This window comes from Seriola dumerili, unplaced genomic scaffold, assembly GCF_002260705.1.
Source record: "Seriola dumerili isolate Sdu_G_001 unplaced genomic scaffold, Sdu_1.0 BDQW01000331.1, whole genome shotgun sequence".
NCBI classification, from domain to species: Eukaryota; Metazoa; Chordata; class Actinopteri; order Carangiformes; family Carangidae; genus Seriola; species Seriola dumerili.
This window is the reverse complement of record NW_019174586.1, coordinates 7,538,007-7,564,796: the sequence shown is the minus strand read 5'-3', so window position 1 is coordinate 7,564,796 and position 26,790 is coordinate 7,538,007. Positions and strand designations below refer to the sequence as shown.

Below are 26,790 nucleotides of genomic sequence, written 5' to 3'. Positions count from 1 at the left end.
AGCCTCCTCACCGGTTCGAAACTGGTTCTTTACATACAGCTGCAAGACACATGGCTGAAAGTGAAAGTGCAGTTAAATTGTAAATAACTTCTAAACTTGAAATCTCATCTTGAGTACATACATTCACACCTTATTATAATAATAATTACCAATTACAATCACAGGCATCAGGCAGGGCTCGAGAAGCAGACTGACATCTCCCAAGAAAAATAGATGGACAATATTTAGGTTGTTTTAAGCTTTTCCTTTTTTTTTCTTCTTTTTTTTAAGTTTACGAGGTGAGATGAAAAGTTAATTTGAGGGCGAGCATTTCACACTCTCTTCTCCAACCCTTAAAGACACAATAAATTAGGGCTGGGACGATTATCCGACGTAATCGACGTTGTTGATTATAAAAATTATTTGACGTGGAATTTTAGTGTCGAATGTTCATAGAACAAAACCGGAACTTTCAAATTGTTATATTAAATGACTAACTGGAAAATAATTGCAATAAAATTACTGTTAGGTTAATAAAAAAAAATAATCGTTAGATTCGTCGAATAATCAAAAAATAATCGCTAGATTAATCGTTTAAAGAATAATCGTTTGGGACAGCCCTACAATAAATTAATCTTTACCTCTCTAATTTAACCATCAACATGAACGGCCTCCTTAATTAAGACACTGCTGACATCTACAAGCAGGAAAATTACTGCCATGACTGACAGGATACAGGAGTGTACCATTGATCTTAATTATGGAACAAAACAGCTGCTACTAATCTCTAAGAATGATGAGCTCTAAAAGACAGGAAGTTACTTTAATAAACAAGTTTGCTGAGATGGGTTACACTGACAACAGTGACAATTTGCCCAATTACAGAGAAGCTGATTATTGTCCTGTATGTTTGTCACACCTGGGAGAAAAAAACGTAGCACAGCTGGGAAATCTGTGAGACAAACATAAAGGAAGGGACAGAGTCGATGCATCTCTTTTTTCATTTGTTGGCTTAATAATTTGAACATGCACAATACATTACTGGAGCATTACATAATGTAAACCTCAATTGTCATTTGCAGGTTTATTAATTTAAAGATGCACAATGAACCAGTGAAGCACTACATAAAACTGTGTGAAGCCCGATGCAAGATATGCTTCCTCACCATAAGAAACGTTTGGGACGTGCATTTCATTCCAAATTCCTTCCTTACCTTTACACAGTACCCATTAAAAAACAACAAGTCCTGCAGATCTCATTACTGAGCAGGAAAAATGGCCTTGCATTTTAATGTGCAAATGACTGTACTGTACTGGAGGGGGAAGATGAGTGACAACAGTAGAGACTATGAATCAGATTTTTTTTTTTTCCTTCCTTTTTTTTTTTTTTTAAATCATGGCCAAGCTGTCACATCAGTAAATACTGATTTGTGAGTAGGCAATCTAATTCACAGTGTGGTACAGATGTGAAGAAACAGACTCCATTACCAGATCAACAATCTAAAGAGGAGAGACAAAATAGGCAATTTGATCATCTAAAGTCAGCTGGGCAAAAGGAAAAGAAATGAACTGGCCTTGAATCCTAAAGCACGTGAACCACTAATTTAGGTGATACACACATAGCTGAGTACACGAGAACAAACTGCTCTAACCAGATGAATTATGTTTAATCAAGTGTAAAATAAACCAACCAGGGATAAATCAAGCACTCTGGTATGTTTATTAGACAACTTGAGTCTGAAATTGGCCTCAACACAGTGAACCGTATATCAGGGTTTATCCTGACAGAACCACAGAAAGATGATACTGTGCATATGTAGTTCACTACATAATAATATTAAGAACATTACTACTGCAACTAACGATGATTTTCAGTCTCAATTAATCTGCCGGTTATTTTCTTGATTAATAGATTACCTGTTCTGGTCAAGAAAATGCCAGGAAAGATATTCAGTTTACTATCACAAACAAATGAAATAAATTCTCACAATTTAGAAGCTGGAACATGGAAATTTTGCTTTGAAAATAACTGAAAAATCCTCACAAGAAACAGTGACTTTTGTTTTAAAAACTGTGTATTTTGCAGTTTTTTTTCATATTCTTAAGTATTTCATTTCACAAATCCACTGATGAGAAGAGAGATTTGTCGAAACAGGAATGTAGCAGAGCTGTTGTGTAGCTTGCAATGCTAGAGTGTACTGTTGAGACTATGTTGTATAATGGAGCATTTAATGACTCTATTCATGGCATTACACAAGCAGACAGAGGTTTTGTGCAAGACTGACCTCAGATTTTACAGAGAGAAAGAATGCACTTTGGTTATTTATTTTATGGCAATATTATATATCTTTTTGTGATGTTAGTGCATATTCTGCTTTCTTCCTCCACCATTTCCTCTCAGGGCTTTTCCAAGGAAAGACACAGAGAGCATTTATGCAAGAAAGACCCTATGAATGCTTCATCTCTCTTCAATTGCAGGAGATTATGACATTGCCTTGCAGTAAAGTGCTGGAGGACACTTCAGGAAAATGCGGTCCATGTCCACTAAACACCACCCTTCAGAGTTAGACCCACTACGCATCTATAGTTCAAGTAAATGATCAACATGTCACCAGGAGTCCATTCATTTCTTATAGAACTGAGCAATCAGGGAAACTCAGCCAAGTGGAAAAGGTCCAAAACGACTCCAACCGTTTACTATATTTGGACTGGCTCAGACACATGATGCTGTTCCTGTTGTCCAAGCTTGGTGGCACTGCGGCCTGGACTGTGTCAGGTTTTGTGTGAGTGTCTGTGTTTGGAGCCCAGTGGCTTCAAAGCCGAAAGGTTTGGATGCAGGGGCAGTTTCACGAAGACAGAATTTGACTATGGCTTAGTTCAAACTAAAAGTCAAACTTGCATGAAGTCGTCTACTTCTTGCATAATTATTAGTAGGACTAATTTGACATGAATTTGGGGTAAATAAAAAAAAAAAAATTAACAAACAAAAAAACAAAAACATTCAAACAATTAAACACTGTAGCAGAACATGTTTTTTGTCATTTGGTACCTATGGTCAGCAGGTGTCAGAGTGTTAACACAAAAACATGGGTTTCAAGAGTTCACTTGACGGGAGGATGGCTAATGTTTCAGGCCTTAAATAAATCTTTAATTTTGTGAAACTGTCAAATGAGCATTAAACTAATCAAAGAGCAAACTTAAGACTGACGTAATGCTGCAGATCAGTCTACAATACCTTTGTGAAACTGGCGGCACATCGTCAGGGTTTACAGTGATCAATGTAACACATAAGAGGAGTCACACATCACTTATTCCTAAACGGTGCCATTGCTCAGACCACAAATGCTGGCAATCACGTTTGTTACAGCTGCTTCTTTTATATTTTCTCCCAGTGAAAACAAAGTACACAAAATTCATAAGTCAAAACTCAAGTGTGAAAAATCAACCCTCCCTTTAATCAAGTTATATATATCAATAAATAGTCCACTAGAGTGTAATGTAACCAAAGAAATCTTTCTAAAGAATTGAGGTGAAAGACTAGATTTGACAGTGCGCAGGAGTTTTTTGCTTTGCTCGATTCTCAAGTGTGCAAAAATTCAGCTTCTTAAATAAATCTAGATTTTATTCTAAAATTATGCAACACATTTGCTGAAATATAAAGTTGAAACATATTTGCTGAAGACAAATTCTGCATTGATGTAACCGTTAAAAACGTATTACAACTTTTAGCATGACTGATTAGAACGGGAATGGAAATGAACTCCTCTCCAGAAATAATTGGGAAGAATTCCTGCAGCGTTTTTACAAAGTGAATAATTCCACAGCAGTATCACAACAGGGAGTGAAACTTACATGTCATAATAGAAATGATAAATTCATCTACTGAGACTTCAGACCTCACTACTGAACGGACTGTCATGGTAGTGAATTTAGATAAACATGGACGTTAATGCAGTAAGACAGATGGGTTCAAATATATCCTGTATTAATTTAACTCTTTCTCATCTATTATGTATTATGTCAATGTGAACCAAATGTGATTTCTCATAACGGATTCACATGACTTTCAGCTCTCCTGCAGTGCCCATCTGTTCACCAGACAAATCAAACTATTCTCAGACATAGCAGAACAGCCAACAGGCAAAACAGGAGTTTCTTACAGACATAAAAAGTAGTTCTAAAGTTTACTTCAAAGGTAAGTGAATTCCATAAGGTAAGAAATCTGAACTAAAAAAAAAATTAGTTTTCAACAAAAACAGAACAATGCAACAGAGACTTAACTTGTACAACAGAGAAAACACTCAATACTTCAGTGTTTACTGCTCCTCTGACACATTCACTGGCAGACCAGTGGAGACTGGATGCACATGTTAATGAGATGCACTCGAGTCAGGGTTTCAGTAAAGGATATGAAGTAATATGGGCAGATATGAGGAAAAAATCGTGTAGACTTATTGTTTCTTCTCCCTCCGTCTCTGTAGATTCATTCCCATTTAAATCAGAAACCAAACAAGACAACATTGCTGAAGAGCAGCTCAGGGTCCTCTTAATGGGGAATGAACAGTTATGATACTTCTTACATCCTAATCTGTCTAGATTCTGTTCTACAGTCTATTTGAATAATATTCAATTTGGGGTTTCCCAGAGCTGGGATGATAAACCACCCGGATCCTGATGCTTCTTATTTTGTTTTCAATTCAGCTGGTTGATGTTGGCCTGAGCAATAAAGACGCTCTCAAAATAAATAAACATTTGTATGTGTAAAATATCGTGTCTGCTCTCTAGGTTAAGGTGTTGTTTCATTAAAAGTGTATCAACTTAGATGAGATGTCAGCAGAGATGGTCTTTGTATCAGGTGATAGGCCGCCTCCTCTGTAACAAATGAAATGCAATGGGCAAGTGTATTGGATTTTCCTCAGTTGTCTCTGCCTGCTATGTCCATCTCTGCTACTTTGGACTTTTAAATGTATAGGTTTGAAGAAAACCCACAGAGCAATTCACACAAAATGACATGGCAATATAAAATCCAGTGGCGCATACCATATATGTGTTTGGGCTTAAATTCAGCCATGGATATTTGTTAAATGTCACATCTCTCTGTCTCACTATATTTAATATTTTCACTGTCAAACAAAACAATTACTAGAAAGTAATGCTATTATTATTATTACTACTAGAAGGACTACTACTACAGATATATTATATTATGTAATAATATAACATACAGCAAGTCATCTCGGTTCTTTCTTGGTTGGCTCAGTCTTCCATAATATATCTGAAATAGTCTCTAATGACCAAAGCACGATGCCAAACCAACAGAAAGCCAAGACAGAGGATCAATAAAAATTCAGAGAGCTTTGCTTGCCAGCTGAGGATGCAATCAGATGGTGACTTGGATGAGGAAAATAAATAGAAAGCCTCCAGATTCAGGGGAAAAACAACACAACAGATCCAAACTGTACTATAGTCTATAGCACAGAGCCGGTTAAATCTGATCGGAAACTCAACAGCTGTGCAATTTAATTGATCCCACGTGTGATGTCAAGCACGCAATCCGTCTCAAACTAAAAATCCTTCTCTGTGCTCAGTTCTGTGAGAGGTTAAAACAACTTAGAGCAGAGACATAAGACTGGCATTGTTGGATTTAGTGTTTAGCCCACTGATATGCAGTTTGATACTTCAGCCTCAGAGTGGAGATGTGGGATTTAGATTTAGCTTCACTCCTTCAGCGCAGCATTCCTCCATTTTAACCTTCATTAACCACGTCAGCTTCATAGGTCAAAATTACAATGTGGAATTCATTTGAAAATTAAAACAGAAAAATGTCTATAAACAACAGAGGGAGCCCTATAATGACCCGTTAAGACCTTCATTTCACAGAACTAACACTTCCTCCTCTTTTCTTATGTTTGCCTTTTGTTACCCTTTTATTTATTTTCGTAATTTTAAGGTTGTGTATATAATCTCTCAAAACAAGAAGAGGTTATAAGCGTTGAACATGTTAATTTCTTAATATTTGTGTTTAGTACCCTTCTAACAAGGTCATTTGCCTTCTCCCCAACCCTTATTTGACCCAGGACTTCCAGTTTACTGTTATGAAACAGCAGCTTGAAGGCAAATCCCCAGCTTTTAAGGCAAACTCTGCCATAGGAGTAAGGGGAGACCTTGAAGAAAGAAAGGGAGTGTCTTAGACAAATCCAAAGCCTTTCCACTGAAGATTCACGGGCAGAAATCTCTAGAGTGACAAAGTGTGAAGTTCTGAGGGCCTGATTAATTTCCTCCTCAGTGCTGTCAGTCTTTATGTCCTCCACTTTTCCCCCGAGGATGTAGAAAAGCAAAAGAAATGGATACCTGAACCTAGGATGCATTTACACAGCGAAGCATACATATTTATATATACTTACTTTAAATCTAAAAAGAAATCTGAGAACGCGCCAGGCAGCCAGAGGGAGATCTCGATCAGATGACTGAAGGTTAGGAAAAAGGTGAGGGCGCAGATGGAAAATGGCGAGCCCAAAGCAATACCTATTAACATGGACTTTCAAGGTGATACAATTTTAAAAGGTTATTATGGAAATACAAAACTGTGTTTTATAGGTTAAACCGGTTCCTTGAACCTTGCCGTTACATCGGTGAACACTTGAGCTGCATGAGCCCCTCAGTGTTAGGACTAAGCTCTAATAATCCAGACAGCCTGTGTCCAGTTTGCTGCCTTGTAGGAGTTTGCTGTTTAACAAGTAGGCACTACACAGCCAAACCCTTGTTTAGTACAAGAGACACATTGAACGCGTCTATTGATGCCTGAAGGACAGCTTGACATCCTCTAGGAGGAAAAGCAAGCAGGAGAGCTTCTTTAAATCTGTTTTTGCTCTCCTCTGAAGTTTAAACTGTCAGAACAAGAGACCAAGGCCTCAGAGAAAAAAACCTGTGGGGCTGTCACTCTTTGTTGCAGTAAATAGAATAACAGTGCTCTAAGTCCTTATAGCTTGTTACATTATGCCATGCTCGGAGACAAAACATCTTCAATCGTCATGGTTAATCAACAGCTGGAAAAGTCCAGAAGCAAATTGTAAAACATCTATGACAGACACTGCTTTTTTTCTGCATAATTCAGCATCCTAAAAATAAAATGATAATTAAATAACCTTGAAAGCACAGTTAGTTTCGTTTCTTTTAACTGGGGAGAGTAAAGTCTTTCATAACATCACATTAAGTCACTCAAATAGAATTTGTTCAACGATCTGATTTAGTCTTTGACATTTTTAACAAACCCTCATGACTTCCCTCCACAACAAGAACCTTCATGCAACTCCAGTGGCTCTGCACATGCATCTCACGCTGCCCTGTCTTTAGAGCACACCACAACCATTATGAAATCACACCAACACTAAACAACTCTACACAACTCAAAGTCATTCACCAGGAGTCAGTGAACAGTCACATCCAAAACCAGAGACACTACTACCTGGAACAGAGTCTGGGGTTATAATCTCTCCCCATATTGGTCCACCTGTTATCACATGTAGTGCAAATGTAAACCTGTCCAAACCAACTAAGAAATAAAATGTCACAAAAGTGTTCATTAACATGCAGTATACTATCCATTAAAAGAACACATTTAGAACATGACGGCAGATGTCAGTGAAGGGGTACTCAACCCCCCCCCCCCATTTACTGGTAAAGCAAAAGGTTCAAACATATAATTCTTCTTGAGACTGACGCACCATATGACAGAAATATATTACAGACTTTCAACTAACTACACTTTTAAATGTGCCTGCGCGCTGCTGGAGAGGCCTGTATACTCATTCTCCTGGGAACTTAAGGATTTGTCTTCCTAACCCTCAATTGGACAGAGAGAACCTGTGACAAATGCCTTCACCCACAGTTAGCACTCACACACACGCCCACATACCCTTCCATTAGACAGGCTCTGGGGACTATTGCACTGCAGCAAGATTTCACATGAAGTAGTTTGTCTGCTAGGCAAAGCTTCTTGTGCATAATAACTTCCTCAAGATCAATCAATCAAAGAAAAAAAAAAAAGAAATAATAATGCCTCTAAGCATACAGACAATCAGCAATAATGGCCAACAGTTCAAGGAGGACAAACAGGAAGTAGGTTGGGAGAGAAGTAAGGACTTTAAATGTATTAATTACATAGAGATGTAGGCTACGGACACAATAGCACAAAAATCTCTTTATCAGCAGTTCCAGCTGAAACCTAGGAGACTTCAGGCCACTCCTGCCAGAAAAAACATCTGCTAAATCTGAGTAAGGCCTGAAACATGACCAAATGGACTTAAGTTTCTACAGAAAAAGTGGCTTGGAGTCAGCAGAGTCAGCTGTATAATAGTGAGTACAAAACTGGGGTGTGAAAGAAACATTAATCTTTGTGACGCGACTGGCCCAGTGTGCCCAGGATCAGGATACAGAGGCGCTTTAGGTAGTTAATGATAGAATGTGTTTATCAAAGGATATACTTTATCTTATAAAGACATATATGGGTCATAAGTATTACACTTTCCTGTTCATGACGTCATACTTCCCTTGTTGCTATGGATACCATTCAGCCCTATAACCAACATATGTACTGCCAGTTATCAATAGACTGTACTCAATTTCCATAATGGAGGCAGGTCAGATCTTTCTTTTGCATTCCTTGAAGCCGGCAGTTGCAGTGAAATTGTATTAGCTAAAGTTGGGTAGGTGGTAGATCTACAAACTGTATACTCAGTGGCACTACATCATGCACAGAGATCTGCATAATGCACATTAAACAAGTGTGTCACAGGTCACCATGATTTGATCAACTCTTTCTCTGTGGTTAGTGTGGAAGCGGATATTCAGTTCATTTCTATTCATTCTATGCCTTAAAAGGTGGTTTCAATTCTTAAGGGTTTCTCTATAAAATTAAAGCCACTATAATGGATATTTATTAGAGAAGCGTCGCTCGTAGTGACAAACCTACAGAGGATTATCAGCTGAATCAGCAGCTCCCCTCATGTTATGGCTCTTTATAGCGACAGCTCATTGTTTAGATGTTTGGCGCTTAACTTTATTGTTTTGGTCCGCTCTCATTGCTCTTGCTTGTTTTTGGCAGCAGCAGCTGTTTCCAGCTTAAACTCTAAAAACCCACTGTACATTTTTTTTTGGTTGCCATGGCCACCAATCTGCATGCAGATACAGATTGGTGCATTTCATCACAGTTGGCAACTTCAATGATGCAGATTTAAAGACTGTTTAACTGAATATTCCACCTTGTTCCCATCCAAGTTTTTGGATAAGTTGTTGCTAATGTAAGAGTGCTAACTCTTACCCATAACATTGTGTGGTGCTTGTATGTCTGTTCTATGTTGCACTGAGGTCCATGAGCAACGACATTTAATTTCCATTTATGTATGTCAAACATGTGGAAATTAAAGTAAACCTGAACCTGAACCTACTCAGCACCAAACAGCAGACAGACACAGTTAGCGATTAGCTGGTGAACATAGTGGAGCATTTAGCAGCTAGGAGTTGGTAGAGACCAAAAACAGAGATAGAAGAGAGTGAATATTGGACTGACATTTGCTAGATGGCCAGAAGCAAGACTCCAAATGATGATAATGTTGTTCTGTAACTGCTAGATGTGTTGATAAGCCATCGTTTGTGGACAACAAAAAATGTGATGATATATCATTTTTGTGTTCACAACTTGTTTACACTGTCCTAGTGGCCATGAAAGCAAATTACTGCAGGATAAAATATTAATTTGCAAATGTCAACAATCATAGTTAAAGTTGGGTGTGGTTTGATCTGATATGAATGGCAGCGGCCTGGCAACATACGCAAACGACCCCACAACACAGTTTGTTTGATTGATTTTGATTGAAATTCTGATTGGTGCGCAGAAATAAGTGACATCACCATTTTTAAAATATGTCTCACCCTGATCAAACTTGTAAGAAGAATTACAGATACACCTACACAGATGGAAATCTCTCGTGAAATAACCAAAAGCTGTTCCAACTTTGGCAAAAAGAAATTGTGTTCAATTAGGGCCCCATAAATCACATTAAGAAACTGGTTGGCGAAGTATGTTTTTAGGGCCTTTAAAAAGTATGTTTTTCTGGTCTAAAAGTCTGTCACAGCCAGTATGGAAACCTGTGACTGGAATAGAATCTCTATCTCTGGAAAACAAGGTTCAGGCCCTGGATTTAGCCCTGTCCGCCCACCAACTCCTGAGCTGTTGTCATCTCACCATGCTGCTGACTACTGCGGCAGCTGACAGCATCTTATCAGCAGCTGCCAATTACAACATGGGAATCTTATCAGCGGTAGCCAATTAGAACCAGGGGAGTAGCTGTGAGGAAATGTCAACAGCTCAGTGAACTTGCCAGAGCTCTTATCTGGCCACGCCTCTTCATCCAGGCAGCTCTCCTTGAGTCTACTGTCACAGTAACGACTGCCAGTGCAATGTTGTGACAAGAAAGGCTGGAGGTAGAGCAAGGTTTCAAAAGAGCAAGCCTCCCGGAAAGACTCCACACATCCTGAAAACGGCAATATTTAATATGTTTTTGACAGCTGATAGAAACCAGAAACCAACAAAATTCTCTCATTATTCACCTGGCCCCAGCTGGGTGCATGTTCAGACTGAATACGTTAGCTTACACAAGATATTAAAAACTAAATCAAAGATAACTTAGAAGTATGGAACACAATGTATTTGGCTTCTCAGACTGATTACACTGTAAGAGATTACTTTCTCTTTTTTACAGCTCCTTGACATGGATGACAGGTAGGATGCATTATTTCCACTATAAACATCTGTTCGCCAATCTCCACCGAGAAATCAGTGACATGCTTCGGCTTTTCCACAGCAAACTGAAGACCCGTAAAGAGAGCAAATGCATTGTTTCTGTCTCTCTGTCGATTGATGCAGGACTCATCTGATCTTTATTGTCTTGATAATGACTTCAAAGTGCACAGATTCAACTTATTTTTCCTTAAACGTTCTTTTGTTACATTCCTTCCTTATCTTAACGTTGCATGGAGGATTAATGTTTTCTTACTGTTTTCAACTGTTAAATGTATGGCTGCAGCTAACGATTTTCATTACGGATAAATTTGCTGATTATTTGATCTAGTAAAAGTTAGTCTTTTCCTTCCATTCCTTTCGTGACATCTTAAAATGTCTTGTTTGGTTCGACCAACACTCCAAAACCAAAAGACATTTTGTTTACAATGATACATGACAAAGACATGCAGCAAATCTTCGTATTTGAGCGATTGGAATCATGAAATGGACGTTTTTTTCCCTCATCTTTGTTTGAAAAGACAATAAAACAATTATCAGAAGTGTTTGAATATTACATAATATATACATAATTAAGGCTGTGTTGTCAAAAAACAACAACCTTATTTTAACTTACTTCTAATATCAACTGCTTTTTACTTTAGAATCAGTACATAAGATTGTACTGTTGTGAAATTCAAACTCTTACCAACATGATCAATATTACTTAGAGAGACAAGAAAAATAAGGGGTGGGGGTGGGGGGGGTGACAGGACTTGATGCTCGTCACTCGAATGCCTTGGAGTGTTGACAGGCACATTTCTGTCACATGTCATCATCATTTGGATCATTGGTCATGAAACTTAATGGAGACGCCTAACAGCATTGTCTGGCTTTTAAGACCACATACAAGATTCTAGTAGACAGTGACCTCCATAGAGTCATGGAGCATTGAATGAAACATGGTCTGATGCTTTCTTTACTCAAGCTTTCAAGAATGGAGGTCACTGCAGTTATTTCAATGGTCCATCTTTTCTCTAGTGGCGGTATGGTTGACTAGAGGCGAGAGAGATGCCTGCAGAGGCAGCAACATAGAACTTATGACAGACAAAAACATCTGATGCCTTGCAAACCCATCTTTCCACTGGCTTGGAATAGCAACAACACCACAGTGAAGAGATTTTCTGCAGGATAATGTGCCATTGTGTGGCTGCCAACATTTCCACTGCACAGTTACAGGAGGGGTTAACTACTGACCCCCAATATTATGGCTTTAAGTGGGGGCAGGACCAAACTGTGACTCTTACCGTATTCAACCAGGCTGGGCTGTTACTGCTCAACATCTGTGGTCATGTATCTCTGTCCATATGTTGACTGAGTTAGACTGAGTATATTTATTTATCCATTCATTTTAGCTATTCCTGGCAAGCTTCAATTGTTTCTCTGCAAACTGAGTTCATCTTGGGATCGTTATCTAAGATCACAAGACATATCTGCTGTCTGTACTCAATATCTACAGATATCCACCCACTTGGGATCATCTGTAAAAGGAATTCAAAATGAATGTGATATCTCTCTGGCAAAAAGACTATTGTATATGTTATAATTGACTCATTTGCTAATTGAGTCTGTGCTTAGCTTATGTTAGTATTGTTATCTGATTTAGCATTGTTTCATTCATTGCCTGGTGTTTAATTGTGCCTATACAGTATTTTTCATGGTCATGGTCTTGGCCGGGTCTCCCTTGTATAAGAGGCTTCCAACATTAGAAGGACTTACCTGGTTAAGAAAAGGTTAAATAACATTTTCTTTATATAAAATTTTTTTTTTTTTAAATGCTGTATATACTTCTTTTACCCACATTTTTTAACTTGTATACATACTTAAATAAAAATAAAATAAATGCTGGCAACTAGAAAGTAGGGCTGCAACTAAATTATTTTCATTATTGCAAATCTAGTGATTATTTTCTTGATTATAAAGTATCAGAAAATGGTGAAAAGGGCCTGTTACCCTTTCCCAAAGTTGTTTTTGTAAGCAAAAACTGCTTTTTCTGTCCAACAAACAGCTCAAAAACAAAAGGAATTCAAAGTACTATCACAGAAAACAAAGAAAGCAGTACATCAGTAAAGTTTGGTAATTCTGCAAGACACAGGAAAACCAGTTGTTCTCTGCCTCTCTGCTCTACACTTGTGATACCACCCAAAGAGCATGTATATATAGCAATTTGACAATATGGAGGAAAGGATAAACGCCTTTATCTGACTGCGCAGTAAGACCCAATATATGATTGAGGTATGAACAGATATGCAAAACTGACTGAAATGAATAATGCTATCACAAAAAAACCCTCAGAATTCCTTCCAGTGACTTTGACAAATGGCTCAAACACTGGTGTGGTCAATGCCATTACAACAAACTTTGAAATTTAACAACCCCAATCATCTGGTGGCTGATTTTAGATTAAACCCATTAGCCCTCCTCATACAACACAAACAAACACCTGAGGGGAGAGTCAAGCCGAGCAGGGGAACGTCAAAAGGCTATCTCTCACACACACACACACACACACACACACACACACACACACACACACACACACACACACAGCTGTGTTAATACAAACATCATCATGGTCGAATACCCTGCAGCCTCTGTAATATACAGAACGAGAACTGACACTTCAAAAACAGAGGCTTGTTTGACCGTTGTTCTGCTGTACGGTCAGGTCGGCTACCATCTATATTTCTCATTTGATCACTTTAATTAGTATGTATGGAACAATACCGCTGTGATAAGTAAGAAATCAGTCAGAATATTTCATCAACATGCTCCATCTGAGTCCTGTCCTTTTTAACTGTCGTAATTCTTTTTATTGATGCCAGTGTTGCTTTTAGTGTGTCACCATCAACTCCTCCATTATTCTACTTTATGTTCAAATACATCACTGGAGGCTGCGATAATTAGGCCACATTCCCTGCAGAAAATCTCAGTCCTGTTTCAAAAATGTACATCAGAGCTTGTGTTGCGAAATCCCAATCTGTGTACACAGCGTACAAAGTGTAACTAGGTAAAGATGATCTTATGAACTTGAAACACTGTCATCTCACTCTGCCACCTACACACGAGAACAATATCCTCTCTCAGAGAAGAAGTAGGAGAGAGGGAGGGAGATACTGAACAAAAGAAAGGCAAAAGTGGCAGCCAGATCCAGAGCGGTGTGAGGCATTGTTATAGAAAGGGCTTGCCTGGCATATAATTAGATTTTGGCAGCCAGAGTACATCTGTCCTTCTTACATGTCTTGGAGATTCGGTGAGAGAAACAGAGAAAGAGATAATGTAGAATTATAGTAGACTTTCTTCTAATCCATCAGGATTCTCACATTGCAGACAAAAGGTGCCTGGATGATGTAACTTTGAGTTTGTCTTGGCAGTCAATGCTAGAGAGCAGTGAGATTGGTGCCCTTTAGAAAATGGCTTTGATTAAGAAAAGGTGCTTCTATGAATAAAGTGAGACCAGGATCACTGCGGCAAGGAAGGTCATTAATGAAAGAATTTAAAAGGAATTTAGATGCAACGAGAGAGTAGGGAAAAACAAATAGTACAAGAATTAAATCTTTTATATGTGATGCACAAATTACCATACATAATCTGACTTTGATTAGTCAATCAACAGCATATGTATCTGAAATTATTTTTTTATAAAAGGTTTATTTTAAGTAAAATATCCAAAATTTAACTGGTTCCACCATCTCAACTAAAATCCCTAAAAATAGGATATCTTTTGATTTTGAACAGTTTGTCTCATAAAACGAGACATTTCAGAACATCAACTTGGGCATAGGGACATTGTGATGAGCATTATATAGACAAAACAACTTAAATTGAGAAAATAATCATCAGTAATAATGATGAAAATAATCATTAGCTACAGCTCTAATACATAGTATTTCAAAGTTTAAAACTACGGCAAGTTCGAACTAACAAGCGATAAATTGATGTCAACGCCCCATAACAACAACAACAATAGTAACGCTGAAATCTCTAGACCACATTTGACAGCTACAAAAATCATCAAATGTATCTTAACTTTCAATATAAAACAGAAGGGAGGACTGAAGGAGGGACTTTTAAAAAGTAGAGTTGGATAAGGCCTCAGTAGACAATAAAAACACCACAGAAGAAGCAGATTGCTTTAAAGAAAAAGGCTTTTATCCATAATGCCAAATGATTAATATGTCCTTCACATATCCCGTCTTTGTTCAAACACACTTGCACACATCTACAGTTTGAAGTGTACCCTTTCAAGGGAAATGCGGTACCCTTAAGTTTTGCTTGCTTGCTTACATGCAGTACGTGTTGCTTTAAAAGAGCGGGAGCACATGGTCAGCCACAGTGCAGCTCTCCCATGACATTTTCGGATTTAGAGCCTTTGCTCAAACATCATGAAAAAGTCTAGTTTGTACTGTCTGTCAAACTGTGATCCCACTTTCTGTGTCATCTCTCTGATGTTTTATGTTCTGTGACCTAGTATGGCCTTCAGATAGACTCTCTCACTACTGAAGAGCACTGGCATCAACAGACACTCCCTTGGTTGTGTGTCAATAGGTACAATCATGCATTAATTATGGCTGGGTGGCACCGAATGAGTCCCGATGTCCAATAAGCTGTACAAAACATCACTCGGGTTTCCCTCTCAAAAAGCTCAGAGAAAACCAGATACCCTGAAGTGAAATGAAGGAACATGAACAAGCAAGAAGTAGGGCAACCACCCTTACATGCAGAGCTGAGACAATGGTTCTGGTTTATTGTTTAGACCATTTAATCTTGCCTTACACTGGCGCATATGTGAGGACTTACGTCTCCTAACTAACTAGATCAGTGAGCAGTCTGTGGCAGTAGCCACTCACGGCATCTGTCCCCTGTCATAATAGAAGCTAAAGTTACATGGGTATTAGCTGATGATCTCCCTGCTGACAGCTAATTTCATCACTGAGCCGCTCCAGCGTTTTCAACACATATGATCATAGAGAAGGCACATGGCGCTACCGAAGCATTTATCTGATCCCTGATCAGTGTTAACACTGAACCGTCTGTGTGTGGGAGGGAGCAGCATGAGTAAGAGCATATTTAGACGATAAAACTTTTCCCTCGTACCTATCCCATATACGCAATTAATCCACTTCTTCTGGTGTTTTTGGCAGTTAACAATTAGCTTCAGTTGCATTACCACTTCCTTCTGGACTGGAGAAGAGACACATATACTGTATGCAGCTGAGTGTAAATTAAAGTGCTGGATTTCAAGACACTAACAATGGTGAGTTGAAATGGGGCCTTTGTTGATGAACAGAAAATAATGAATTATTTTATCAATCATTTCAATGATTCCATATATTCTTTGATTTCAGCTTGTTCAGTGTGAGGATTTTGTGCTTTTCTTTGGCATGTATGATTGTACACTGAATATTTTGGGTTTTAGATTGACGGTTGGATAAAACAAAAAATTCTCGAAGGTTCGTTTTTGACTTCTGGGAAATCAAAACAGGCAACATTCACTTAAATTTTATAGACAAAACCATGAAATAATCAAAATAATCATTAGTAGCAGCAATACTCATGTGGCTGCACTAGCCCTCAAATCTGTTTCTTTCCCCCTCAGTAGAAGAGAACAGTCCAGTGTTTCAGTTGTGTGCATCCACTCATCCGTCATCTCACAGTTCAGTAATATAAATTAGGATGGTTTAAAATGGGTTAACTACAGCTGATCTTTTCTGCACTAGTACTTGTGCAGTGGCCTCTCACAGAGCAACGTGGAATGAGGGTGTTGGAAAAGGGTGGCAGGATGATGAAGAAGAGGGGAGCCAGAGGAGACGCTCAGCAGTAATGTCAGGCAGTGAGAAGCAGCTGGTGTGGATCAGTTAACCCGGCTGGAGGCTGAGAGAGAGAAGACAGAAGGACAGAGGGGGGAAAGAATGGATGGAGGGAGAGGTGTTGATAGAAGAGGAGAGGAGCCGCAGGGTCACTGTGATGCTACCGTGAGCAGAGCACTGGGTACAAATGGGGAGATTCTTGCAGATTCTTACTGAGGTAACTGATGATAAAAAGGAGAACAGAAAAATCATCCAAAAAAGTTTTTTTTCTTCTATTGGTTTGCTTCTCCTTGTGAGTGATTTTAATATGAAACTAGAATTCCCGCTAGCAGTATTGTTTTTGCAGAAGATTATGATGTCACAGTGAAGTTGACCTTTGACCATTTGGATATAAAATGTTATCACTTCATCATTTTATCCTACTGACATTTGTGTTCAATTTTTTCTGTGAGTTATGGCCATAAACTTATTTTGTGAGGTCACAGTGACCTTGACCTTTGACCTTTAACCACCAAGTTCTAATCAGTTCATCCTTGAGTCCAAATGAACATTTGTGCCAAATTTGAAGGGATTCCCTTGTGGAGTTCCCGAGATATCGCATTCACAAGGCCAAAACTGTGTTTTATGAAGTCAAAATGAAAAAATTGAATCAGTTCATCTTTGAGTCCGAGTGAACGTTTGTACCTAATTTGAAGAAATTCAAGGCGTTACTGAGATATCGCGTTTACGAGAATGGGACGGAGAGATGGAGGACCTGAAAACATAATGCCTCTGGCCCTGGCTTTCGCCGGCGCGGAGGCAAAATGAGTTTTAAAGAAGAAACACTGGATGTTAGTCAAAACCAAATTTTTCTTTCATTTATAGGAGAAACAAAACTCGCCCACCTAGACAATATAAATAATTCATCAGGTAATCCAACCTGAGTGAGTGGTTATTCCTCTGTGTTTTAGGGCGGTATCTGACATTCGCTGGTGGCTTTATGAAAAACACTGTCGATAAAACCTCTCAACAGCCTTTACATATGTAATTGAACCCCTGAGCCCTTAAATCTCGAGCCTGCCCTCTCTGTTAGATAACACGCCCTCAACAAGAGGAAATGGCAGATTTTGTTTCAACTAAAATGAGGAGGGGGGGGGGTCAGAGGACTGAGATACAGAGGAGGTACTGTGTAAACTACAGCAGTCTCTAAAAGACGTACAGCGCTTTTCACTTTGAAATGATTTCCTTTGCATTTGTTTTGAAATGTCTTCATATTCAAAAAAAGCAATAAGGCAATATCAAAATCCACAAATCTATCAGATAATGCTCATATTCTACATAGAGACAAGACATTGTTGGGCATCTTGTGGCTTACAGTGCTTATTAGAGAAGCAACTAATTATTATTTCCATTATCGATTAAACTTAATTTGGTCAACATTAGGATATTGTGATGGACATTTATCACTATTACTGTTTTCTAGAGAAGGCGACTTTATCAAATCATATCCCCAAAATATTTAATGTATTATAATGCAAAACCAGGAAAAGCAGCAAAGTTTCATATTTTAGAGCCCAGAACTATCAAGTTGGTCATTTTCGCATGAAAAGCTGACTAAATAAAATAGTTGCAAATCAATTAAATTAATCGACTCAGTGTTGCAGCTGCACTGTCCCAAAAAAGCAAAGTATTCACCCCTGCTGAAAGTTTTTGTATTTTATTGTTTTACAGCATTGAAGCAAAGTAGATTTAATGTGTCTTTCTTTTACAATGACCAATACAACAAAACCCTTAAATGTCAAAGTGAAAACAGATTTCTACAAAGTCAGTACTTTTTAGGTTACAGAAAACGTTTACCTATGCTTCACTGGATTTGTAGGATTTACTTCGGTGAGCATATAGCAGATTTTCTAAGTGTCACTCGCAGAGTGAACTACTTGATGTATGCTTATGACACAGTTGCTAATTCAATCAATCTTCAAGAAAAATTATCCAAGAGAATAATTGTAATTCGGGGACTCTTGATACAACACTGTCATTTTGTAAAACTCTAGCCTGCAGGACATATTCTGATTAGAAATCAATTTAGCAAACTTGCAGAGATAATAACCAAAAGTGGATCAGAGAATATTAATGGAAACACTAGGAGACAACTTATTTGGCCTTGTCCCTGAGGCCGAGGGATGGCGAGAAAAACTGATTGTTTATCTTCCCTACATTGTTGCTGTGCTGAATAAAGGTAACAATGAAAGAGAGACCACATGCACCATTTCCCTTTGATCAAGCAGAAAACTACAAGCCAGGTGAAGATTTCTGTTTTGATATTAGAGTCTTTTTAGAGCTTGAGCCTTGCTTGAGGCTTGAGGCTACCATTAGCTTTAGGGTGAGTCCACAGACAGAGCAGAGCGCCTTCTGGCACTGTGAATAATTTAGATCTCACATGTTTTTAGGCTTTACGAGACAGGCTGAAGTGGCACTAAATCCCTGACCACTGCAGCGCACAGAAGAGTGACAGGGAGCAAGGGAGCATGATTTAAAAATGATGGTGGTGAGAAATGGGAAAAGGAATGAAGGATGAGCCCCGATTTGATTTCCTTGCTTGATGATCATCAGCCCATAGATGGAGAATATAGGATCTGATATTTCCTCTATGACCTGGATCAAAGGCATTCGGCTAGGATTTGAACAGCTGTATGGAGCCCTTAGAGTACACTCTAAACACTCAAACAGGCTCCATATGCCTATGCAGGCACACACCGTCCATATAGACATAGGATAAGTCTTTATTTCTCCCAGAGCAGCAGTAGAGACAAGTGGACTGTTATGTTCTGACTGAAGCAGAGGAATCCCAGATGAATAAAGAGCGGCAGGCCCCTTTGCAGCTTGTCATGCATTTCAATCACTTTATGTGTACTCACATACAGTCCTGCAGAGGAACACAGCTGCTCCCTCTAAGCTGAATATTTAAGATTCACCGAGTCATTAACCTCTATACTCACCTACATGCCTGCATACATCCTGTTTCTATAATATTTTCATTTTTAACTGCAATCTGTCATCCCGTGTCTCCCATCCATCAGCATCACTGTAATCTTCTGTGTCACTGTGTGGCCTCAGCATCACAAAGACTGACATCCAGCTGTAGATCTCCCCAAGTCTCAACACACAGCAATCAGGACTTTCACACTCACACACATACACACACACACACATCTCTTTGGGACAATGACACAGCCATACATCTCAATGGACTGCCATCTCTGACAGCTTAAGTAGCCCATTACATTATTTACCGTCCAACAGCTCTTTTTTCTTCAGCTAGTAGTGAACCAGTGACAAAACATTACATTTTTTCATGCTCAAGTCCATTAGTTTCCAATGGGGAAAAAAAAGGCCACAAAAGAGAAATACTGGTACGTGGAATATCGGAAACTGTTACACACTACTTTCTCAAATGTGAAACCACATTCAGTTTACTGAAGTGCAGCTCCTTTCTGGGGTTTTGGTGCTCTACAAATCCAGTCTGACTGAAAACCATTCATCATGAGGACTACACACTCCCATTGGAGACCTTATACTAACAAAATGGTTTCAGGAATACAAACCTCTACCAAAGACAGTCAGTGAGGACTTCTTTGCTTCATAGCCATCTCCTGCAAAAAAAATATAGTAGCTAACAAGCATATGGAAAAAAGACAAGGATTTTGCTTGAGTATGTTGTCATTAAAGCCAGCATGTCCAATCTAAATTTACAGGGAAAGAGCAGCAACACTTTTACGACTGAAACTTTTTCTTTAATTTTCCTCTTTTCATGCGAAAATGACTCAGCCTATTAGAATTTTAGAGCTTGTGGTTTCCTTTACTTAATTACTTTTGAAGGCAAAGCAGAAAAACAACATCATTATGACCACAACTTTTGACGTACTCACCAGAAGTGGTAAAGATACATGCATATTACTGTGGCTGAGCTACTGAGGTTCAAGACTGAAGGTTGGTTTACTCCAAAATAGACGTGAACAGTTACAGACAAGACATACATTGATTTCTGTTTACGCTAAATTACGTGGAAGGGTCCGCACACAAATCTACATTACACTGACAATCGGGAATAGAACGATTTGCACTTTAAGCTCAAGCCTGAATTCAGAATTGCTCCTAATCATACTCGAGCACGACTACTTTATCAGATGTGCAAAATGCCCTAAACCTTTATTACACCGAGTTTAATTGAAATCTGTCCTGGTGCCATTTGATGGTTGTTAACTCACGAGTCGACACTGCTTTCCCCTCACAATGTGATGTACAGCGTGTTTGTATTCTCTCACAGCAAAAATCTATGCAGAAAACAATGATAACTCACTTTAATTTTGTTGAATACAAATACAGCTTTAAAAAAGCCATCTGACCCAAAGCCAGAGCATATCAGAAAAAAATATGTTTTTCAACACTGTTCTTAGGCCTTAAGGAGGAATACAATTTCTTTTAGTGAGAAATGCTGAGTGTAAACAAAAGTCACTTTGTTTATGATGAAGGCTCCACAGGAGACCTTTAAATGTTTTCATGTCCATTATACTATTTTCCTACTGTGATGTATCCAAAATAAACCTTAGCTGCTACATGTCATGTTGGGAACTTCTGTCGCTCCCTACCTACACAACATGTATCCTTATTTTCCCTTTGCTCAAAGACATTAACCTTTCTCCTGAAGAATCAATAACATTTTATTCAACACTTAGCTCCCACTAAAGGTTAATGCACGAGAGATTGGATTGGTGAGAGTTCAATTCTTTTATTTGCAAAAACTATGGCTGTGAATTGGCCTTTGTGATAGAACTTAATCAATTGATTTTCATGCACAGAAAAACATGAGAGTGAGGTGACTTATTTCATCCTGGCATTGGAAATACTTTAGATGAATCCATACGCATGGCCTTAGGTTTGAAAATATGCCTCTGTTCTGATCACTACTCAATTTTTCTGCAGTCAAACAACCTTGTTACAAGGGTACTTGAAACCCATTTAGCCAAAGGCCAAGCGTTCCCTTTCAAAGAGCTATTTCACATAAACGAAGTTATTTGCAACTGCACAGACACAGACAGTTTCCAGTGGAAGCAGTTTATCCGCTAAAGTGAATTTTCACCTCTTTCACATTTGGTCTGAACACATCTCAACAGAGTGATGCATGTCTTCATGTCACACATTTTGTGTCAGCTGTGGGACCCATGATTCTCAGGCTGAAATATCACTCTTATAGAAAAATGTTTTACATTTCCCTGTAGTCTACTTAATCCTATTCTTCTTCCTTTTATTTCTATTTTTAGACAAGTGTTTTATGATGGCTTTTGAACTCTGCTGTATCTGCATTTTGCACTGTAAATCAAGTTAACTTTGTTTTAAACTGCTTCACAAATAAGGATTATTATTACCGATACATTAACATAAGAGGTGTGAGATAACGAAATCCAGCTTGTGGAGGTTCTGGTAAAATGACATTTATTTTCATTGTAAGAGGGGGAATCCTGCTCCAGTAAAAATGAGCAGCATTTCAAAATCTCATTCTCTTCACCACCTGCAGCTTTAAAACAGCAGGAATTGAGGGGAAATGGCCATCTCTGGCTGTGTTGTAAAACTGATAAAAAACTGAATAAGAAAAATCCTTGCAGTGTGCCTGCTGCCCCAAGGCACCACTTATTATGGATTGTTAAAAGACAGGCGCACACACACAGTGAGTGAACATAAACACATAAAACTAAAAAAAAAAGATAAAGAGCAAACGTGGTGGCCAAGTACATCATCTCTAACTTTAGAGAGAACAACGATATAAAAACAGTGGTGTTTGATAAAGAAAGCATGGTAAAATGTTGAACTATTCACTGCCTCAATTTTACTGGGTCCAAGACATAGAAGCGCAACACTCATTTTATATACGCCTTAGTAAAAGGGTCAAAACAAACTGGAAATTTCCAACCAAGTTGTTATGATTTCCAATGAATTTGATCTCTCTGGAGCCATTTTACAGTAAACTAAATAAAAATATTAGTTAGTCACAATGAGTCCCAGTGTGTGAGCTGGGTGAACATTGTCTATTTAGAAGCAGAGTGAACAGGATATCAATTAAAGTTCAAACATTTTACCAAACTGTTTAACGGAGTTGAGGGCTCTTAATTATGTATCTGGCTGATTGTTGCGTGGTCTCGGTCGGCTGATTTAAAGATAATTTGTAAATAATCGATCAGCAGGGTGGCAATAAGTCTGAAATGACTTGGTTTCCTCATGGGCCACATCAAACAGGCAGTTTGTTTTGTTGCATTCTCAAACTCTTAATCAATTATTGAAAGGAAACGCAGCTGTGTAATGTCTAAGAAAAGTGTATGTGTTGCTTCGGATGCTTGCACACGTGCATGATGGGATAAAGGCACTGGTAATGAGAAAAATCTATCCATTAGGGTCCCTTAACGGAACTCAATCAACACGGCTTTTAATGAGCTCCATCAGAGAATTGAAGGACCTGACTGAGACTGGATACAATCAGAATCAGATGCCTTTAAGCCAATACAGCCATATCTCTCTGTTCTGGACCTCCAGTGAACGTCTGATCTTTTAAGCAGGGGATTCAATCCATCTTGCATCAAATATAAATACAGATTAACAGCTTGACTGTTTGAGAAAACCTAATGTAGGTGAGTTGAGCAGTAGAACTTAGAACTGCAGTGATATGATTTTCCTGCATATGATGAGAAAAAGTTCAAGGTAAAATTGTGTAAACAAGTGCAAACAGGTGGTCCCTTAGTTGGAGAGCAAGCATGTGATCACAGTGGCATTTATTTACAAATATATATATATATATATATATAAAGATATTAAAAGGCACTTTTACATTATACAAGAGGCCATTTTCACTTCCTGCATTATTTAATATTAGAGGAAGAGAGTTGTCCTAGTCACTACGTCTGATATAAATAACTTGGTCGAGAATGACAGAACAGTTCGTCCTTGTTGCTATGTAGATGATACCAAGGAAAAATGTGATGGTCTGCCCACCTGTAGGATAACAAATATTTATGTACTTACTTTCTGACAGGCTTTTATCTGAGAACAAACACAAATTTGACACTATTCATTATTACTACTGTTCCCATCAACGCTTTTTCTGAATTTTGAACATCTTTGCTTCTCCTGATGTTGCGCAAACTTGACAACAGAAGAACACATTACATATTCACTGCTCCTGCCATGCACAATGGCAGAGAGAAACCTGCATGACTGTTTTGACTGTGTGATTTCGCATTGGACTTATTTTACTTATATTATGACCGTAGGATACTACACTCTCATGGCTGTGGTGGGAAATCTGACAAGTGAGAACTTGCTGCTCACATTTAAATTAGTTTTTCTCCTTGTTCAGTCCTTTTTTTTCTTTAGTATCTGTGGATTGTGAGTATGCAAGCATGTATGGAAAAAACATGGTGCTGCACAGTTGAAACAGAATTTTAAAAATATAGCAGTTGAGACTTGCAATGATATTCTTTTCTTGAAAATACATTTGAAACAGCAGGGGTTGTATTATATCCAAAGACTACACAATTATGTGTTCACAACCTAAGATATTCTTTTTGAATGGAAAGCGTGTCGCATTATAGGTTGTTTGTAGCCTCAGTTGCTGATGGCTTGTGTAACGTGTATTACTACCACAGAAGGAATAAAATTTCTGACGAGTGAAAATGAGTGGAACGCTTCCCCTGACATGGACAGCAGAAACACAGCACACGTGGTCCGAATCATCTGTTGAGCAGCCAAGAATCGCAGGTGTCACAAATTATGAGGAGCTCAAAAAGACAGTGTGAAAAATGCAAACTGTCAAACAAAGTGTGAGCTCTGTGACTGACAGACTACAGCTACACATACGTGGGATTTATGTTGCTGAAATGAAAGTATTTCATGTTTAGTTTTTCATCTTATAATCAGGATAGACTAATAATCAGATCAAATACAGCAGATTTCTTCTCTGTATGATTACTCCAGCTGAGAATGTGAGAATCAACACCCCTAGTTTGGACATTTGTGAACTCCTCCACTATCAGCCGACTGGAACGACTCGAGTTTCATCACCAGTGGCCAGAAAATGATTCCTAACCGAAGGGGAGTGGAGTTTTTAAGTATGATGAAATTTCTCCTGGTGACATGTTGGTCTGACTTCAGTCCTCAGAAAAGAAAAGAAAACAAAAATGAATCGCTTCATTTCAGCGTCACCGAGACATTACACTTCAGCAGAGTCACGGTGCTACTTTAAGGCTGCAGAAATTCTTCTGCCTCTGTCTTGGCTGTTCAAGTTGTTGGAGTAATAATTCACCCACTCTGAAAACACATTTCGCACCGTATCTCTTTTCAACTCATCATTACTCGACACAAATATTTGTTTTTGTCAATTAACACTGCTGCTATTTTGCTACATTTTGTGTTGAAAGTACAAAATAGTGTCATGAACACATGGTCTTAGTTTCACAAATTTTGTACAGCTTTTCATCATTTGGACCGACACCGTTTATTTGTTTGACAATCATCTGTGATACATTATCCAATTATAGCTTGACATGGTCAGTGAATTAAAATGAAATTAAACTTTATCAAAATGTGAACTCATCCATGTGAAGATGTGAAGAAAAGATGAATAGGCAATTAGGGCCTTGTTAATGTGGAGTATTAATCCAGTCAAATTAGCATCGTGAAGAAAGCAGAGAACATGGAACAACACCTCTCCGTCTTAAGGGTCCTCTTCTTTCTATTACATACAGAGCAATTAATTAGTCAGTACTTCTTTAATTTTTTAATTATAAAGTCCTTCTTTAATTTGTCACATTACCAGGCAACCCACTGCTAACTTAAATTACTGTTTAATTATGCACACTCTCCATAAACACACGTGTGTACAGGCACGCTCCTCTCAGTGTGTCCCTCACTGTGTGACATGTCAGTGTGTGTGTGTGTGTGTGTGTGTGTGTGTGTGTGAGAAAGCTGAGGGCGTGTTGCAGTTGTGAAAGGCAGGTGGTGCTGGCACGGTAACAGACAGTCAGGCACACAATCTCAGCAGAGCAGTTTCCCGCTGCAGCTGCCTGACCTCCAAACAGGCCAGACAACCAGAGCCGCAGGACATGGCAAGCTAATCGAAAACAACAAAGACTGAACTAAGCTACTTTTTTTCCCAAACCGCTACCAAATAATAGGATTATGCAACAATTCCCATCACAGCTATTTGATGTTGGTAGAGGAAAGGGAAGAGAAATCTCCAGGTAAGAAATCTCGCTGTTGTATCAAAGCTCTCTGGAGTGAAGGGAGGCCATTCTCTTTTCAAGGTTACTGACACATGCATTTAAAATTCGACATGGCTGAGGGCAAAATGGTAAGGTTTTGAGAACACAGAAATGCTGCACCTATGGCAAAATACTTGTGAGGTAGCTGTTGTGCATACCTGGAGGCAGGATGGTTCTCTTCCTCTTCTTGCTATTCTCAGCTGTGTTTTCCAGAGGAGGACACTCGGACACCAGCGGCCCGCTGGAACCGTTGAACTGGAGAGGGTCGTTGTTGGTTGCTGGATCAAAGGGCAGAGCGTTGAGTCCTGGAACACACAGATAACACAGGAAGCCACATTATAGTAAATAAAGCAGCAGCTTCTGACCAAAGGAGAAAACACTGTCACATGAAAGTGAGAACGCAGCATACCAAGCTTTTCATGTTGGAGCCTTTGGGCTTAATTACTTCATCACTGGAGTATAAACATGTATAAACACTTTTCAATGCCACTAATAATGGTGGCACTGGGGGAACCACACAACAAAGCAATAAATTCAAGCAATAGTCACGATTCAGTACAATCAAGTTCAACAGTCAGAAATATGACTGTGATAAAATTCTTCTCAAATCAAATTCCACTCAATTTCCTTCTGCTTTCAGGAACTGTGATCATGTGATAGGAGCAAAATCTAGAGAACCGCATCTTAAAGCTTCTCAGCTGATGCTTCTGAAGTCAAGATTAAACTTTGAATCCTGACTTTGAAGCCTACATGGATGACTTCGAAGAGCCCTGAAAAAACATGGAAATTTTAACATCTACATCTACCATGGCAACTAGGCAGCCACTCATGAACATTGTGGTTAGTTATCTCAACTAAACTGATAAAATAAAGCTGA

The 26,790-nt window shown here is 38.7% G+C and overlaps 1 protein-coding gene across 1 annotated transcript in view; it reads right to left on the bottom strand.

Moving 5' to 3' along the window:
- Nucleotides 1-26,790, bottom strand: part of enox2 (ecto-NOX disulfide-thiol exchanger 2) — a 119,890-nt gene that overhangs the window by 61,133 nt on the left and 31,967 nt on the right. Inside the window, exon 2 of the mRNA XM_022759948.1 lies at nt 26,072-26,218. Within this exon, the coding sequence (XP_022615669.1) occupies nt 26,072-26,218 (147 nt within the window). The remainder of the gene's footprint in view (nt 1-26,071; nt 26,219-26,790) is intronic.